This window comes from Symphodus melops (genome assembly GCF_947650265.1).
Source record: "Symphodus melops genome assembly, chromosome: 22".
NCBI lineage: Eukaryota > Metazoa > Chordata > Actinopteri > Labriformes > Labridae > Symphodus > Symphodus melops.
In genome coordinates, this window is record NC_136712.1 from 17,186,741 (window position 1) to 17,205,713 (window position 18,973).

Here is an 18,973-nt window from a genome sequence, read left to right on the forward strand (position 1 = left end):
TGATAATTTTTCAGCCAATCAGATTTAAACAATTTGCAGTTTGGACCTTGATACAAAACAATTAGCAGAAGCAAGAAACTATTCAAAAGAAACATGTTTAAAGAGTGCTTCATAGACTTCTTTACGTACGTTTTTTTCCAGGTACACATTCATAACCCACTGAAAATGTCTCCGCGACCCACATCCGGGTCCGGACCCACCATTTGAGAACCACTGCTCTAAATGAACTCAGATGAATGTCGGCTCATGTTCTCAAATACGGTGGAGTCCACTGCTTGTTTTTATAAAGAATGACGTTTATAACAGTATAATGTCTACTTTTGTACAGTCTCTGTGTTTAACTGCAGCTTCTATACCAGAACAACACAGAAGCGTTGAACGTCTTTGTTACCAGTGATAAAATATTTATTATAATATTTCAGAAACTGCACATTCAGTCTTTTTTCAACATTGCTTTTTTTTCCCGAACAGAGTGGCAAAAAGTGCATTTCTTCTCATTGTCATGAAAATATAAGAATATAAAATGTGAAATACATTACACCTAAAATGTCTACAAACTCTCAGAACACGTACAGTATAAAAGACACGACACGTGTCTACTTACATTTCAGTGAAAACAATAAATGTAAACTCAGATTGTCATATGTGAAAAGTCAAAAACCGTGTTTTTCATTACATCAACGTTTTGACAGCATGATCAGTAAACCTTTTACTCCTTTCTCTTTTTTTCTTGTTTCTTTCAGATACATCTTCAAAAATCCTCCATGACTTACGTCAGAACCTGGTTTCTGGGTCCAGAGCCTGTGGGAGAAGAAGAAAAAGTTGTGTTTAAGGCATCGTGGTCTCAAAAAGAGCAGCTTTAAAGTAAGATTGTGACTTTTTTTTACACATAAATATGACAAAAATCCAGTTTATCCTGTGTAAATATCCTGCTAGCTGCACAGTTGTCAGAGCTGTGTTTACATACAGCCTTGTCTTTAAAGCAGTTTTAGTCCAGAACATACTCACAGCTTATTTGAATGTCATGTAAGATCATTGTAATGTCAATTTATCTGCAATGTGAAGCTACGAGAGAGCTCCAGTGTGCTAACACAACCATACAGGCAACAGGCAGCTCGAGTAAAGGACATTTTTTATTCTCCTCATGCTTTAATGGTGTTTAAATATGGTGCTTTCTAATTGATAACTCCTTCAGAGGTGTGCGGCTGGAGGAGAGCCGAGGCTTCATGCTGGTGCTCAAGGGCGACATCTACTGGATCAGAAGTCGCACATTCTTCATTTAATAAGTGTTTACAAAACTACGTTAACAAAAGAGACTTTTTAAAATCCTCAAATTCTTAAAGATGATTCCTGTTTTTACACAATTTGAAGTGCAAAAACGTACAGACACGCTCCAGTAGATTGCGTCAGAAGCTCTCAGTAGACATCTTTGTTCGCTCTTATTTAGAGACGACAGTGGAGAGAGTCAGAAGTCGTGAAAGTTGGTGGACTGTGGCCTCCGTACATGGGGGGCTGTTACAGATTTTGTCGCAGCTGCACGTTGAAACAATCTACTGGTGTGAATCCAGAATGTTCTGAGCCCAGGTGAAAAGCACCACAGCTCACATCTGAGTCATTACACCGCTACAGAAACTCTGGAGCATGCTGTTTCTTTTATGTGTGGATCAAAGGGATTTTTCCTGACACAAAGAGCATGAAGTTCAGGACATGGCTACAGCAGAGGAGATGGAAAGTATTGCTGCTGCTTGAAAATAGAGACACACACTTACATTTTTGTCTCTGCTCCTTAAACTGCCTCCAGGGTGGTGGACTGTGACTGTTGTTATGATCTGGTAAAAAGAACATTTTGCAGATAATCACAACTCATGGAAAAGCCTTGTGCACATAGTTTTTACATTTTCATGCAATAACATTGTACGTGTTGCCTTTATTTACCCTGTCAAATTCTGATTTCTTTTCTGTGGACTCGGGGTGTTTCTCGAGGACGTGTAACATGGCGTCATGTAGCGTCAGGTAGAACATTGACGGCTGAACTTCATCATCAAAGAAGCAACAGTTGTGCAGTTTTTCCAGGATGTAAGCTGAAAGTGAAGAGGAGAAGAAGTCCAAGTACTTTACTCATCAAACAGCAGAACAGCAGAAAACAGCAGAAAAATACACTTTTATAGTGCTTTCAGACTCGAGCAGAAAAATCCTGATAAACTCTTGATATTTGTGTGAACGCAACCAGCCTCAGATTTTACGCTGAGTTTCTCCTGCTAGAGCCGTTTTGGACGCCCCTGGGTTTGCCAGATATGAGAGCAGTTATCAGGTCAGCAGGTGTTGCAGCGATGGAAGCGGGCAGTGGAACTGCTTCAGATAGAAGTGATTGTACCCGAGCTAAAAAGCCTCTGCATGTTTCTAATAAGCTCCAGCAGCAGAAAGCTGCTCAAACTAGGATCAATGTTGGAGATGCTTTTGAAACATGGAGAGAGGTTAGAACGCAGAAAGCTTTACAGACCCATGCAGAGCTGGCTAAACACTGAAGCTACAGTGTCCACCACATGCAGAGCTGGCTAAACACTGAAGCTACAGCGTCCACCACATGCAGAGCTGGCTAAACACTGAAGCTACAGCGTCCACCACATGCAGAGCTGGCTAAACACTGAAGCTACAGCGTCCACCACATGGTGAGCTGTGTGAACATGCACTCCAGAGAGGAGGGGGGCGGAGGGAAACCCTCTCCAGTGTTTTAAAATTTGGACTGCAGTACTCATTTTCAACACTAGCGTTCCATATTGCTCTTTTAAATACGTTTACATTTTTACTTACTGTCACAAGCGACAATGTAGACCTCAACTTCAACCCGTATCAGCTCTTTCAGTGCCTGAAACACAGTCAAAGTTTGTTAGAGAAAGACAGCTTCAGGTCTTTGACTGCTCCTCGTGCTGTAACTGAATGAACAACCGACCGTTTTCAGTCCCTTCAGAGCGGAGATGTCCAGGAAAGAGACAGCAGAGAAGTCCAGGATGAGGCTGTGGAGGTCCACTCTGGGGACCATGATGTTTGCGGGGAGCTCGGCGTTCCAGTCGATCCGTGAAGGAAGGTCTTTAAAGTCTGTGGGCAGGTCGAGCTCCTCCACGTTACTCTCATCGTCTGACTTCTGGATGTGTCCACATGACGTGTTCAAGAAGCCTTTCTGTGATTGGAGAATTTTGTTTTATTTTTTTGTCCACACAAAAGGGACAAAGCAGTTATCAACTTTCAAAAATGCGTTTCTGGTAGTTTTTGGGCTGCTTTTTTATCTGACTGAGCTGCTTTCTTCAATTAGATAAACTGCATCACAATCCTACTCAAGCATTATTTATTTTTGTTGCATGATTTTTACCAAGGTCTTAGGCTGGTTACACTATAGAGGATCCTAGCCTTAATTTTGTGACGATTTGCATCAAGACTTGTCCGATTATTAGTCCAAATAACCCTCAAGTGTGTGGTGTCAATAATAACATTTTACTTCTTCTGATCGAGTTGGAGCCTCACCAATCTCTCATCATAAACATCCAACATGTTGGATATTTATGATTCCAGGTCAGGCTGCCTCACTTGAATACCTGCATCAGTCAAGAAGAGCTGGCAGACCGAGAGGTGTCACAAACCAGATGTTGTGTACTTTTCAGAGCTCACAAACAAGGCAGCGAACACGGACACAGCTCAGGGGAATAATGAAGGTGAAGAGCAGCGACATGGGTGCAGCTGACGACCTTTATCGTCCTCCATATTTGTTTTTCTACTCAACTCACGCAGCTTTTTTGGAGATCTTGTGTCTGTGGAATATGCACTGTGAAATCTTCATCAGAAGCAGCAGGTGTGTGGTCTGTTGTTTTGGGTGAATTGTCTAGTGTTTAAACCTCATGTCTCCGGTCTTTTATGTTTTAAGAATCAGTCAGGATTTGAATATTTGAGTATGAGCGTTGCATCAGGTCCTCCTTTTTTTTTTAAATCTGTGGTACGTGACTGTACTTTAAAAGTTAAAGATGGCAATGCTTCCTAAACTGAGGGTATTTCAGGTTTATAGGGAAACGGTCTCTTCTTTTTATACTCCAGATGAGACAATCAAAGTCTGCCTGTGATAAATGCTGTATGAAAAGTTAGAGATCCGCTGTAAAACAAACACAAAGTATTTTCTGCTCATCACAACATGGACCTCCTCGTATTGTTTACTTGAGATGAGTGGAAAATAACTTTGTACCATCTGCTGAGGAAACGCCATCACAATCCACAGTCTTTCAGGAAGCACTCACAATGTCTAACGGAGACTTTAAAGGCTCTCGAAACGTACCGCCAGTGAAAGCTTGTTTTTGTTATCCGCTGAATGAGGTCAAAGAAAGTCGTGACTCACCGGCGTCCACTGCAGGTCTCCTTTCTTTAGAAGTTTCCGGATCTCCCTCAGTGCTTTGTTTCTCTTCCTCAACACTCTCAAAGGTTTGAATCCAACCTGAAAAGACATTAAGTAAGGTAAGGTAATGTCAGGTAAGGTGACTTCATTTGCACCCGTGGGTGGATTTGGTTTACAGTGAGTCAGACGGTCTCCTGTTACACACAATTGGCAGCACAGGAGAAAACATGTTTGAATTATACACAAAAAAAATAAACGCCATAAAGTTTTACTATCAGAGCCATAACAACTCATCTCAAGCGCTCAGGGCTCTCGTTCAACGATCCAACACGAGTCTGAACGCATCATGGGCATTAATCCCAGTACGGGCAAAAAAAACAGCTGAGGTCAGAGGTCGTCCTTTCAAACATACACTAAAGTTTAAATTTCAAGCAGGCTTATGAAAACCACCTGATAAACGGATAAACTTGCAACCATTCGACCTCGATCAGATCAAACTCTTTCTTGTTAATCTTTATTATTTTAGTTCTGGGATGTTTCCTCGAGGCTCCTGGTTTCTCCTTGTGGGTTTTTAGCAAACATTTTGTCTGTTTTAAAAATACATTATTATTGTTTATCTGCGCTCTGCTCCAGTTCCTCGTTCCTCCGTGACTGTGACCACAGCCTGCTCTCCTCTGTCACTGTCTGTCCTTCTGGCCTACTGGATCGTTTCACATATTAGATTAAGATACTTTCTGTTTTTAAAAAGACAGCTTCCCAAACTATGATGACAGGCAAATAGATTTAAAAATGTGTGATAAAATAAGGTCGTCAAGGTTCTGTCGATGTGGACGAGACAACGGCTGCAAGATTCAGTTTATTAACTGTTTCCAAATGTTTGTTTCCTGGGTCTTAGGCAGGGCTCATCAAAAGTCAATAATCACGTCTTTGGTCACAAGTTTTAGAGACCAAAGCTGGTCAAATGTTGCAGGACAGTTCACTTCATGGTGTTTTTTTAACATGATGTTCAAAACTGAATTAGCTGTAGCTAAGTTTATGGTCTTGTACGTTTTATTTCAAAGAAGATGTGACTTCAGTTACTAAAAACAAAAGTGTCGTTTTTCTTACTGCTTCCACCAGCTTGCTCTTGAAGAACTCGATGTTTGCAAAGAAGATTGGCGATGGGATCCTGAAGATTTTCACTCCCACAGGTTCGTATATCTGAAGAGAGAGTTAGAAACAGATTGGACACGAGGAAGAAGGAAGGAGCAGGACTATTTTTAACGTATTTACACAGAACATTAAAATGTTATAAAGAAATAAAAACAAAAACTGATTTTTTATAAATGTCCATCCACTCAGTAACAGAAAAAAAACAACAACAAAAACAACTCTAAATTGGAGGAATGGATCATTTTTAGGGAATGAGACCCTGAGTTAGATGATGCATCTCGTTATGGTCCATGCAATTACAGACAGAATACATATCTGCTCACATTCATGTAGTCTTTCCTGTCCTTGTAGATATCTGTCCCCTGGATGTTGGCCAGCACACTGCAGCGAGGGCTTAAAAAAACAAAGAAATAAAAAATCATTAAGACATTTCTATTTTTAAATCTGTTTCTGGGTAATTAAGATATCGCAGCAAAGCCACCTGCTTTTAAAGAGACATGTTGAACAGGCACTGTGATGTTACTGTCTGCTTGTTGCCTCTGAGCGTAGTGTTCAAGCGTGCTAACAGCAAATCCATTGAACACAGTTCATTTCATCAGGTTTCTCTATATGTGTCCCTAGTCCAGTGGTTCCACCCGCTTTGTCCCTCCGTCACACACGTGTGTGTGTAGACTTATACAATGCAGTCAAATATCTGTATTTTTAGGATTTGTTAAAACAGAAAAAGAATGGCAGCATCAACGTGTGAAGACTAAACTTAAACACAAACATCAAGCCAACTGTAAAGTAGCAATAAAGAGTATAACTGCAACAACTGACCACTTTTTTTAAGATTCAACATTAGGTCCTGTGTCCACCTAACAGATTTTTCTTGTGTCTTTTTTCAGCTGTTTTTATGGGTAGAGAGCATCTGCAGCAGAAAGTGGCTTTAGAACTAGCGCTCTGCAGTTTTTGTGCTCAAGTTGAAAATCTTTCAACTCTTCAGAAAGACTCTTTAAAATACGACCAAATAGTAACAGAGCAGTGTGGGTCACTCAGAGGATGTTGTTAGCAAGCTGTTATGTTATTATTGTCATAGAGACAATAATTTATTAACAACTTTGTAGCAATGTAAAGGGTTAAAAATGTGTACATAATTAATTGAAATAAGTATCGTGTTAAGCTAAAGTTGAAGGTGATTAAACAGTTTTAAAAAATGGATCACAAGATCTGCGATGGTATAAATATGTTAAAAGTATTTAGACCAGTGAAAAAGTTCATTGTATGAGGAAAATACAGTTCATAGCTAAAAGAAAAAGTTAAATTAGTTAAAAAGAAAATATTTTTTGTGTGTGTCTAAAATAGGTATTTTAAGCCACATTTCAGTGCACTTGATTTGTTACAATGTTATTGTGATACTAGATCAGGTCACTAGAGGGCGCATTGCGCGTGCGATGGGCATAATACCCAAAAGAGGCTGCAGAATAAATCGTGCAGCTGAGCTGAACACAGCAGGACTCCGTTGCCTCTTTGTATTTATGTACAGGTGGGTTTATTGTCCTCAAAACCACAAGCATAGACGCCAGTATAATGGTCAAGAGTGTTTTGAATGTTGTCAGTAAGAATATGTTCGAAGTCGAGTATTTTGTCCACTCGCGTGCTCGGCACGTGCACCTGTTGCTAAAGCATGAGGAAGTTAAAGAGCGCGTGAACACATAAAGACGCATTGAAAGAGGTTTGTTTTTGTTGAGCTAATAATTCAAAAATCACAGAGAGCTGATATGTACGTTTCATGTTATGTATATTATGTGTAATAAGAAGAATAAATCCTGCAGCCTAATATACAGGATTTAAGAAACTCTCCTCCCTGGCACCCCGAGGCCAACAGTAACAAAAATGGTATTGAAATCACCAAACTATAATTTGTAACCCATGCAACAACCCTTGTAACATATCCCTTGAATTAAGACTTTAATATATATGTATATATATATATATATATATATATATATATATATATATATATATATATATACCCCTGACGTTGTCTTTAAATTTCTGTTTCTTCTTTTTAAAATGAGCCTGCAAAGATATACAAAGCTTATTGATGATATTTTACTTTAACCCAAAATGTTCACCTGAAGTCGTCAGTAAGTGTCAGGTTATCACCCAGAGTGTAAATGCTTGACGAGTTTAAGCACAGATACTCACAACTGAGTCCTGAGGACGACACTGATCAGCTCCACACCGAGCCCTGCAGCCAAACCAAGATCCAGCCCCAAAAAGATGGCTGCAATACAGGTACCTAACCACACCACCTGGACATGGATGATGGAATGAAAGCGAAGAGTTTGAGGATATTTTTTTAAGTTTGAAATCTTTCTTTAAAACTACCAGGAATGTGTGAGAGCTTACACAGTCTGGTTTGTCTCTCCTCCACAGGTACGGGACGTCTCTAAACTGCATCAGCATCCCCTTCAGGTTGACGATGACCACGGCGCCCAGCACGGACTGTCGCAATCAAAAGGTAGATTCTATACTTTAAAAACAAACATCACATTTTTATTGAGAGAGTTTGCAGGAGATTTGGTGTTTTACCTTCGGTAGTGGCTCCAGTAAGAATCCAATTTCTTCTGTCACAATCATCACTATGATGGCTGACAGTAATCCAGCTATCTGAAAAGACAGAACAGGTATGTTAAAATCAAGGAGAGGCGAACGCCCTCGGTTGAAAAATGAAGCTTAGTGGGTAAGCACAAAAAAACGCAATTCCTCAAGTGTCCACTTGAGGCACTTGAACGTTATTCATTTCTTGCTGTTTAGTTTCAACGTGGCTCAAGTGTGGCTGATTTTTTGTCTCAGCTTTCCCTGAAGATTATCTTGGGAGGTTTTCTATTCGAGTTAGGTTTGACGAGCTCTTTCAGGAATTAATGAAGGAGTCCAGAATCTTACCTGAGTCTTTCCACCTGTGCTCTCCTGCACGGCGCTCCTGGACAGAGCTGTACTCGCAGCAAACGACTTGAACGAAGCTCCAAAGATGTTGCTGACTCCGAACGCGATCAGCTCCTGAAGCAAAAACAGTTGCTGTTAATGAAACGTGATCGGCTTCATTTTGAACGTTACAAACGTTTGGTTTTGTTTCCATACCTGGTTTCCGTCAATGGTGTAATCGTGTTTCACAGAGTAGACTTTAGCTACAGAAAAGGCGACGGCGAAGCCCACTATAGCCATGGGAAAAGCTTCCACTGCACTTTCCTGGAAGACGTGAAGGTTCGGGGCGATCGGAGGTTCGTACCTGAGAAACATTTTGAACCTGTTACTTGTTCCTGAAACACAGTCATTCCACTTCCTCATATGAGGAAAAAGACAAAACAGTAGCATCCATGTTAGCTACATAAAGTATTGCATAGATCAGCTTGTAAAAATAACGACACAAAGACCATGAAATGAAAACAAGCTGTATAACGTTCGTCCTCCTCTTATCATTTATGTCCCTATTTCATTTTTCCGTGTCCACGCCTGCTGAAATGATCCTTTGTTATCCTTTAACCTAATCAAGAATTCAAAGGAAGCTTTATCAGTAATTATCTTCCATAAGCCAGCCAGTGAGCTGTGCTTCATATATTTCTGCTGATAACTCTTTGCCAGAGAAATTCTGCTGTGGAGTTTTTCTGGCCAAGTTTTTAAAAATAAAAAAGGAGAAGAGAAAAACTTGAATGGTTTTTGTATTTACAGCTTTTACAGCCCGCAGCGTTCATAAAATACTATCTCACTGTCTCTCTGTTGAAGTTGAACTGACACTGATCTTATCTAAGGTAAAGGTCTATGATTGTATGGTTTTTTGACGCCCTCGTTATCTTTAACTCCATAAATGAGTCTGATTTGACAGATAGTGAGAGACACACAAACTCATTAATTCCTGGATCTCAGATCAACTGAAACGCCTCGTTTAAAAGCTTTCGTTTATCGCAGTTTACAAGTACAAGTTCGAGAGAATCAGGGAGCCTGAAACAGTTATTCACTGTCGAAGCGTTTTTAAGAGCAGTATATCATGTTTTCAAACTACAAACCAATTACTCCGGAAAATGAGGTGACTGAATTGTTGTTGGTATTTTAGACGATGTGATTTAAAACCTGAACACGAACATCTTTTTTCTAAACAGTCTTCATCAACATGAAACTCTTTCTGGCTACAAGAAGCAAACAAGAATAATTTAAGCATTTATGTGCACTGTCAACACTTGGTGGTTTTTGTGTGTGTGTTGTTTAACAAGAAGTTGATTGATTGATTGAAGACTTTATTTAAAAACATTTACACCCCCCCAAAAAACAAATATCAAACAAACCGATAAAATAATCGTGCACAAGATAACCTGCAGTACTTATTACATGTTCGAAAAAGGAATGGGAAGAAAAGTGAAGTAAAAAAAATAATCATGTCATCGTTTGATGCTTATTTTTGCTTAATTCTTTCACAATGTGTTAAATTGTAATGTTCCTGGCAGGATGTCTTACCCTTTTGGAATATGTCCGACAACATCGATACCGAATCGTTTCCTGAAGTCGAAGGCGTAGGACACTCCACATGCGATGACCGTCTAGAGGAGAAATAAGAGACGTGGTGCTGACTCATGGTGAGTTTTAAAATGTGTCATATCTATTATCTTTAAGAGAGCAGATTGTGAACTGTTGCCCCTTCGCCGGCATTAATCAGCTCTTTAAAAGTCTTGAAAATGATTTGATAAATCAAATTAATGATTGTTACAGACACAACACTCGTGCACAGTCACGATGAAGTAAGCATCATTATTATTACTGTTTATATGACCACAAACGCTTTCAGTGCACAGGCATGAGGATGGTGTCATATGCAGTGTTTCTCACCATTATGACTTCTATCGGGATGGGAACAGGAAGCTTTGATTTGTATCTGTCGTTCAGCTCCTTCACGATGAACACCACCACCATGATGACCAAAGCGATCACCACGTCGCATGCGTTTGTGGAGGAAATGTTTTTAAAGATGATCTCGAGAGTCTGAACAATAAAGGAAAAAGTCAGGGCTGAAAACGGCGTTTGATGCAAAACGTCTCAATGTGATGAAGCTGGAGAAAACTTCCAACTGGACTCACATAAATAAGGGAAAAAGGTCCGCTGATCCCGGGGACATGCAGGCCCAACACAAACTTGAGCTGAGACACCAGGATGTGGACGGCAGCCGCTGTGGTGAAGCCAGAAACCAGAGTGTCTGACAGGTACATGACAACGAAGCCCACCTGTAGGGCACCCATCGCCAGCTGGAGGAGACACAGAGATGATGATGCCCAAAGCAGCCTAGTGTTTAAAATGGGTACTGCAATCCAAACTAAACACATTGAAGAGAGCGGCCTCCCCCTGCCACCTCCTCTCGAGAGAACTTTGAAAGCTTTCTGCGTTCTAACCTCTCTCCATGTTTCAAAAGCATCTCCAACATTGATCCTAGTTTGAGCAGCTTTCTGCTGCTGGAGCTTATTAGAAACATGCAGAGGCTTTTTAGCTCGGGTACAATCACTTCTATCTGAAGCAGTTCCACTGCCCGCTTCCATCGCTGCAACACCTGTTGACCTGATAACTGCTCTCATATCTGGCAAACCCAGGGGCGTCCAAAACGGCCTTCAAAGCCCCGCCTACCTTCTCTGGTCCAATCAGATCCAGAGCATTCAGGAGCAGAATCTAAAGTTAGAAGGAGGACATACTGGCTGCTGCATGTTGTCAGAGAAGACAGCACTTGACTAAGGTCACGTTTTCATTTCAGTCACTACATAGAGAAATTAACAATGTTTATGTGGTGACTTTAGTGTCTCTCACTATCTAACAAATCTCCTTCAAGGAGTTAAAAATAACAAGAGCGTCAAAAACCATAAGCTACAATCATATACCTCAGCCGTAGATTAGATTAGTTGAGTTCTACACTTCAACAGATAGTGTTTTATGAATACTGCAGGCTTTAAAAGAACCATAAAATTATTAACGAACATGTCGGAGGTCACGGTGCGCAACAGAGTGCAGCCATCCTCACATGACATGTGCTGTTGTTATGGATGTGAAAGTCACTTCAAGAGGTGTAAATGTTTTTATGATCCTTGTTGTAAACACGTATATCTCCACTGTAAAGATAGGCGTGTTAACACAGGCCTGTATTACACATGGACTTGTTTCTGGAGAGGTTTTTAGAGAGGTCTTATAAAGTACTACGATGGTGGTCTCCATATTGGAAATGTTGTCACCACCTAACTCTGGATAGACCTAGACACAGGCAACGAGCTGGGATGGTTTCTACGTCTCCTAGGAAACGGCTACAATGTGTAAGTCTGTCTGTCAAATTGGCCGTGTGCCCATAGTTATGCAAATGAACGCAAAACTCTTTGCTGTCATAAAATCAAAACAGATGAGTCGGAACACCTCAAAGAGTTTCATGACAATAAAATAAATAAGGCTGTAAACACACTTATAGCTGTTATAAAGATGAGCATTTCACAGATTTTATAGCTTTTAAGAGCCTCAAGTGGACAGTCGAGTGATTGCAGTTTTTTTTTTGTTTTTGTTTTTTTTTACATTGGCTTCATTTTTCAACACAAGAGGTTGTTTGTTTAAAAAAAAAAAAATCAACCTGCAAGCGCTTTTAAAGCTAATTAATTAACAATTTCTTGAATCCATAAAAACCTGAAATGTAAAATCAACAGTTTGGGATTTTCCAGGTATTAATGTATTTGTGTTTGACTGATGCTAAGCTAGGCTAGCACCTGCTTACTCTGAGCTGCAGCTTAATACTACAATGACTGACATGTCACTGGTGTTGATCTTCTTGTTTAACTCTCTGCAACATTAAGTCATTGCTGTTGCAGGGTAAGTAGCATCAGCAGTTTCCTGAGGCGGGAGGACTTTTGGACGCTGGAGTTTATGTCCGGCCTTCGAGAGGCGCTGTGAGATTAATCGGACGAACCCCAATGAATTCCTGGCTCTTGCTGTCTATCACCCTACAAGGTTGAGTTGCCTGTGGTAGGGTAGGTATTATCGGCACTGTCACTACCTGGAGCTAACATCAACACAACCTCAGTCTGTTGAAGGTGGCAATGCTGCTTTAGCTGCGGTGGCAACTAAAGGCCATCGGGTAGGTTATGGGCACAGGGATGTTATTGGGATGAGGGATGTATTCATTGAGGGCTAATCCTTTCTTTAGGGCACAAGTCTAACTATAATCTGCCCTCAACTTCGCCACTTCTGTTTTGTTTCCTGTTTGATTGATTTATTTTTCTTCTTTTTTTTAGTTCACTTTATTAATGTGTATTTTTATGTAGTGTACAGTGTCCTTGAGTGACCTGAAAGGCGCTTCAAATTAAATGTATTATTATTATTATAAGTTCCTTTTGTCTAATGTCATCTATCTTTGAAGTCAAATCCAGTAAGAAAGCGAACACTTTGAACAATGTTGAGGAAGTAAGCCTCAGTACCTGGGAAGGACACACAAACCGCTAGACCACTAGCGCCCCCCCTAGGAAGGATGTTTTGATGAAAACTGAACCTCTGATCTTAGTATTCGCTTTGCTAAAAAACAATTTCCATTAAGTCATTTGCCTTGAATTTGAAATGTATTTTTAGATGGGATAATTTTTTTTGTGTGAGTTTGTTTTACCTGCATGATTCCGACGAGAAATGTGACCGAGGAAGCCACCAGCACTCTCTGCTCGTCTCTGGTCAGACCTTCAAACTCTGTGATGTTGGCTGGTAAACCCTCGTCTGGGACCAGCCGGGTGACCACCGAGCCGATCATGAGACACAAGACCGGGAACGGACCTGAGAGAAAAGCACAGCGAGAGGATGGGTGGTTGACTGAGTCTGCATCTTCTTCTTCTTCTTTTTTTTTATTCAAGCAGTTGAAATGACGGGGAAAGAAACCGGCCTTACCCACGGAGATATGTCTGGAGGTTCCCAGGAAAAAGTAAATAAGGACAGGGAAGAAGGCGGAGAAGAGTCCATACCAGGGGGGCAGAGAGGCCAGCAGACAGTAAGCCAAACCTGAGATGACAATAAAGCATGCACCTATAATACAGACTCATGACCTCACATGTCACAGTGAAAGAGTCATCAGTTAGTTTTATCTTTCAGCCGATACGGACGCTGAGCGATAGCGAGAAGGCATTTGTCTCCTCCTGTCAGTGAGGTCATTTCAGCAGGAATGAAGCAAAACAGTCTCTTCTTCAAACTCAGGCCACTTTAAGTTAGTTTTTGGAAGCGATCATATCTACCCCCCCATTCTCCTCCTCTGTAGTTAGCGCTCTTGAAGCTGTCCTTATCACTCTTCTGTTTCTCTTTTTTTATCTCTGCAGACAGACCTCTTTGAAAACAAGTATGCCAATCATGTAGGAGTGTCATCATACCTCCCCTACAAATTCCTCTCCGCTGAGCAAATCAGAGGGAGTCACTCATTAGGATGAGCGATGAGAATCCTACCTTTTATTTTTGTTTTTTTTTAAGAAACATGCGACCAACACTGAGTAACTCAGAATCAAACTCCAGTTTCATCTCTATACCTACAAATAGGACAGTAGATTTTTATGGAAAATAAATAGTTCCAACAAAATTTAGCTTGATGTAAAATGTAGATATTGAAGTCGGTTCAAATGCAGATTAAAACCAGAAAATTCTTCCTCTTTTTTGTTATCTTTCGCCTTTAAGTACTCTTAAATCCATTTAACACATTAAAGTTTAACATTTAACATTTTTTTAAATGCATTTTGACACTAAAGCCCTTTTCAAACTGTTTTTGCAGAAGCACAGTCCTGTGGGAGCTCCACATGCACGCTCACACAGCGCTGGGCTCCACCCTGATCTCACCTCTGTTTTTACCTCTGAAGACGGCACAGTGATAGGATCACTCTTTTCTCTTACATTAAGCCCCACCCCCCTTCATTACATTCAGCTTGGAGGCAAAACATCACAGGGGTGTACTGTATATATCAGGCTACAGAAGGGCCATTTATTGACAGTCGTACTACAGTATAGTGCGGTGCTTCACAAAGTGTGGGCAACCTGTGCGTCCTTCAGGTGGGCCGAGAGAGCCCCTTCAGCAAGCACAAAAAACCCCACAATGAACATGATTTAACCGTGACCTACTGCAAGCCTTGTGATTCTACATGGATAACCACTGAAGGGAAGCACTGGGAGCAGTTTATAGTCGATCGTGATGAGTGGATGGATCATGGAGTAATCTTGTATTGCAGTAGTCTTAAAAGACTCGTATGGACTCACATGTTCTCAAGAGTTTTAACCATTTGTTTGACACAACCTGGTTTCTATTTAACCATTTTGTCTAAAGACAACATAAGATCCTATCATGGCATCAGATTCTGTTTCAAACAAAAACTTGGTGTTGAAAGAGTTGTACCTTGCAGCACAGCGACGAGTCCAGTGCTGACACCGGACACGATGTCACTGATTAGCCAATCTTTGAGTCTGTAGCTTTTCAGCCATCCGATGACGGGCAGGAGAGAGAGCGCTGCATTCTTTGCTCGTTTGGCATCACATCTGCAGCAGAACGACGGCACAAACAAAAATCAAGTCACTGTTGACACATCTGAAAGAGGAAGGACTGGATCGTCTTGATTTGTTCAACTGATAGAATATTCTTTAAAGTAGGACCACAAATTAAAGCAAGACAAATTAGGATTAATAAAGCTAGTGCGGGAGGACAGAGTTTTTAAATTTCTCCTACAAAAATACCGTATTTACTTTGAACAAGAAGTTAGAAGGTTCACGTGAAAACTGCTGGACCCAAAAACACAACAAGAATCTAACAAACTAACAGTAAGGATTTAGTTTAGTGTTATTTTTATCATCATGGAAGAGATAAAAGTTTCTTCCACTCGTCGGGCCGATGCCGTCGATGACTCAAGCTGTGTTTTTATCAGGCTTTACTGACAACATGTGCCAAAGTGATAAGTTTTATTTAACAATCATAACAAACTAGCAACATGACAAAGCGCCTGTCTGTTCCTTTATGTTGTTTAAAGTGTGCTAAATGTTTTTTTTTTTTAATGTGACAGCTTGTGTTAGCTTGTGTTTTGCACACAGAAGTCGATGATGAACCCCGGCTTTTTATGAAATAACATAACCTCTGTTCTTTTTCTATCCTTTAAATCTTCTATCCTTTTATCCTGGACGTCAGCCTTCTTTACAGACAGCCAGACATTGACCCCCGCCCATGAACAAGTATGCAAAGTGTTTTTTTTATCCATATTATTCTGTATATGTAAGCATGTTGTCCTTTAAAGTTTAACACTTTCAGAAGTTTAAACGTTTTACCCGGACGCTAAACTTCTAACAACTTTATCATCTGAACTCGACTTTCAGGGTTAACTGTGCAGCCATGCAGAAGTGAGAAACAACACAGGTGAATAAAACAAAAGAAAGAGCAGTGCATGTTCCTCACGTGAAGTACTGTTTGATGTGGTCCAGCGAGGTCTTGTGGTGCCTGTAGATCTTCTCGTGCTCCTCGGAGAAGGACTCCTCAGAGTAGAGCGGCCGAGCGACCACGTACTGCCTGGCTCCCGCTCTCATCATCATCTCTCCTGTGCTCTTGTGAGGGACGCCGATTCCTCTCTATGTGGCTCTGCAATCAGGTAATCACATTAAATTAAGAGGAGGATCCTGTGCTGGCTTTAAACAGGTCTTATCAAAGGACATTAAAAAGCAAACAACAAAGATCCAGACCCTTGAACACGGGCAGAGAACATGAACCAGGTCCGGAGCTGCTGGCTGTGTCACAGTTTATCTGAGCTCTGCAGACAGATTCACACCAGAGAAGCTTTATTCAACCTTCTTGACCTTTCCAAGATCAACCTTCCTCATTCAACACCTCCAGCAGGCTGGTCCGGCCCAGCTGTTGAAAAAGTTTAATCCAGATTTGGACACTAGAGGATTATTCCTGCACTTTAACTTTTACTGTACACTCAGTTATATGATGCCGATTTATAATGTTATCGTGAGACACACGTCCGATGTCATACGGTTCAATCAATCAATCAAACTTTATTTATTAAGATCCTTTCAGGAGATATGAAGGCAATTCAAAATAATTTACTGGGGAGTGGAAAAGTGACTGATAAAAGGTAGTGTGTTTCAAATGATTCAGAGATGAATGCACACCAATTTCAAGTCAATAAAATAACAATAAAATAAAGATAAGCTTCACAAATGGAGGTCGATGCTTTCAGAGAAAAACCTTAGATGTTCAAAATATAATTCAGTGGACTCCTTCTCTCAGGCAGGATCCAAAGAAGGTGCCGGAGCGAATAAGAGAGAGAGAAATAAAGAGTAATGTATCGTCCTCCTCAGAGTCAAAATTTAGACTCCCGTCTTGTTTGATTTCAGAAAACCAAGATTTGATTCGTTTGCATTCGAGCATGTTGGCTCGTCACTTGTCATTAAATCCTCTAAACAGGAGCTCCTATGTGTTTTATAACTTATTCCCTCTTAGAGATGTGAGTCTTTCTCACTTGTACCCGAGTCTCTGTCAGTACAATAATACAGCAATGTAAACATGAAATATAAAGAAATGTCTTCAGTATAAACTCTGTGAGTCCAACACTCTGCTGGGATCTAGATGGTCCAGACTTTTTAAGTCATTTGGACGTCTTCTTCACAAACTGGAGGTTTATGCAGATTAAAAAAAACAAGATGGAAAACCTACTCCAATTACAAAACCCTTATTTATAAATGTTTTTAATAACTAATTCTCAAGATTTGATTCAATCTGGTATCCGATAATGTGAGAACATTTCTTTTAAACAGCCTGTAAAGTATCTGTGTCGTCTCAAACTTCTAAGATTTCACATCCAAAAGGTGAAAAAAAACCCGGCACGTTTTCTTTTCCAGTAGCTTCTCTATCCTCAGCAGCTCGTCCCACGTACCTGATTGTGTCCTAATTAGTCTCAGATCCAAAATTCCTTCTGTTTGTTTCTCCTCCTCCGGGTCCTGCAGATCAACTGAGACCCCAGAAGACTTTCCCATCAATAAATGCCACCTCTGCTGCTTATCACGACTGTAATTATTAACAGCAATTATGATAAAGTCCCTGTTTCTCACAGTGGATGCTGGATGCCTGCCTTATCTTTGACCATTGTTCTTACCGATATCTGCAACCTGCAACATTCACTGGAGGCTTTTCCGCCCCCGCAGAGCATTTGGAATATACAGTACTGATGGGCAGGACAGGGAGGATGTGGACAGGACAGACGGGGCAGGTCATTGTTATGAAGTGGAAATCAAGAAGGTTTCAGGATGGGGAACGCTGTGAAGGGGCGGCTGCAGCGCGAGAAGTTAAAAATAGTCTGCAGGAGCAAACGCCTGAAGTTTATTCATGAATGTGTTTTTCCAGGGTCTGATAATAAACTCAGATAATGTCATGAAAGTTACATTTACGACAAAACGTACAAACGTTGCCAATTTGTTGTGAATTTTGCAACACAAAAGGGAGGAAAAAGAAAGGTAACAGGAAGGAAACTTATTCTGGATTCAAAGCAGCACCAAACGACTGATAAGAAAGGACTGTGTGTTTGGTGTGTGTGTGTAAATTTCACTAGTTTGCTCACTGGTTTCAGGGAAATCTTATCAAAGTGTCTGCCCAGAATTAAGTGGAAGTGATACCTCCTGACACTGTTTGCAGGGTCAGGCCAGGTTCATGAGAAATGTGTTTTTGTGAGAAAACTGCGACTGTGCAGAAGTCTTTGTAAGGTCAGACGAAAGACTTGTTTGCTGCCACCTTCGTGTCGGTGCAAGACGATGGCTATTCTATTTACATGCACACATCTGCTGTCTACTGTCCCCATACCAAGGTTTACCACCAATCTCAAAGCCTTTACTCACCACTGCTCCTCGTACACTCGGGTTGGATTGTCTGCCTTGTCTGCACGTAGACTTAACCAGCGGCATGTTTTTATTTATAAGGCTTCTCGGTCAGCTTCTATCTTACCTACTCAGCGACAGACTTCCAAAAAGGACTGGAAGTTACAACCTCTGCTCCCAGGATTGACACATCTGAACTCTCCCTACGCCCATACTGAAACGATAAGGTAACTTTATTTGTACCTGTAGGTAGATTTGGTTTTGCAGTGAGTGAGTGAGTCGGCCTCCTTTTACACACAAACACCAGCACAGGATAAAGTGACAACAGTGCACAATCCTAAAGGAAAAAGACCTTAATCAAAGACAAACTAACCCATCAGTAAGAAGACCAAAAAAACAAGATAAAACTATTCCATTAATGAAGTGAAGTAAAAGCAGGATAAGACTGGGAATTTAACACCCATCAATAAAACCTGGTGAGTAAAAGCAAAGTAGAAATGAGCCACCAATAAAAACAAGATAAATTGAAGACAAAAGAGATAAATAAAAAAAGTTAAAAAAAATAATAAAAAAAAGGTGCACAAG

At 40.6% G+C, this 18,973-nt stretch overlaps 2 protein-coding genes across 3 annotated transcripts in view; both read right to left on the reverse strand.

The window, feature by feature from the left end:
- The window catches only part of LOC306818103 (serine/threonine-protein phosphatase 6 regulatory subunit 2-like), a gene marked incomplete at its 3' end in the record, with an annotated part of 58,110 nt that overhangs the window by 29,868 nt on the left and 9,269 nt on the right, over window positions 1–18,973 (reverse strand). The gene's annotated exons all lie outside the window — the stretch shown is intronic.
- Window positions 384–17,819, reverse strand: LOC306817824 (chloride anion exchanger-like). 2 transcript variants are annotated; one of them, XM_079335023.1, is made up of 22 exons: window positions 17,674–17,819; window positions 17,455–17,529; window positions 15,975–16,154; window positions 14,931–15,070; window positions 13,451–13,561; window positions 13,179–13,339; window positions 10,639–10,803; window positions 10,391–10,543; window positions 10,022–10,104; window positions 8,654–8,801; window positions 8,459–8,572; window positions 8,105–8,182; window positions 7,922–8,017; window positions 7,718–7,824; window positions 5,851–5,920; window positions 5,483–5,575; window positions 4,379–4,474; window positions 2,951–3,178; window positions 2,812–2,866; window positions 1,936–2,081; window positions 1,770–1,829; window positions 384–801 (listed from the first exon to the last, which is right to left on the reverse strand). In XM_079335023.1, exons 3-22 carry the CDS (start codon window positions 16,106–16,108, stop codon window positions 775–777), a joined length of 2,265 nt encoding a protein of 754 aa, XP_079191149.1. In that variant the 5' UTR covers window positions 16,109–16,154; window positions 17,455–17,529; window positions 17,674–17,819; the 3' UTR covers window positions 384–774. The 2 variants fall into 2 exon arrangements, with proteins under 2 accessions (XP_079191149.1, XP_079191150.1); XM_079335024.1 differs by lacking the exons at window positions 17,455–17,529; window positions 17,674–17,819 and adding an exon at window positions 16,256–17,409.

Bases quoted from the DNA above. Each gene is read 5' to 3' on its own strand.
- LOC306817824 (XM_079335023.1), bottom strand. From the start codon at position 16,108: ATGATGATGAGAGCGGGAGCCAGGCAGTACGTGGTCGCTCGGCCGCTC. The intron at 8,573-8,653 runs GTATGGAAACAA...TTTTTGCTTCAG, and splicing joins ACACCATTGACGGAAACCAG to GAGCTGATCGCGTTCGGAGT. The intron at 5,576-5,850 runs GTGAGCAGATAT...CTCTCTCTTCAG, and splicing joins ACAGGAAAGACTACATGAAT to ATATACGAACCTGTGGGAGT.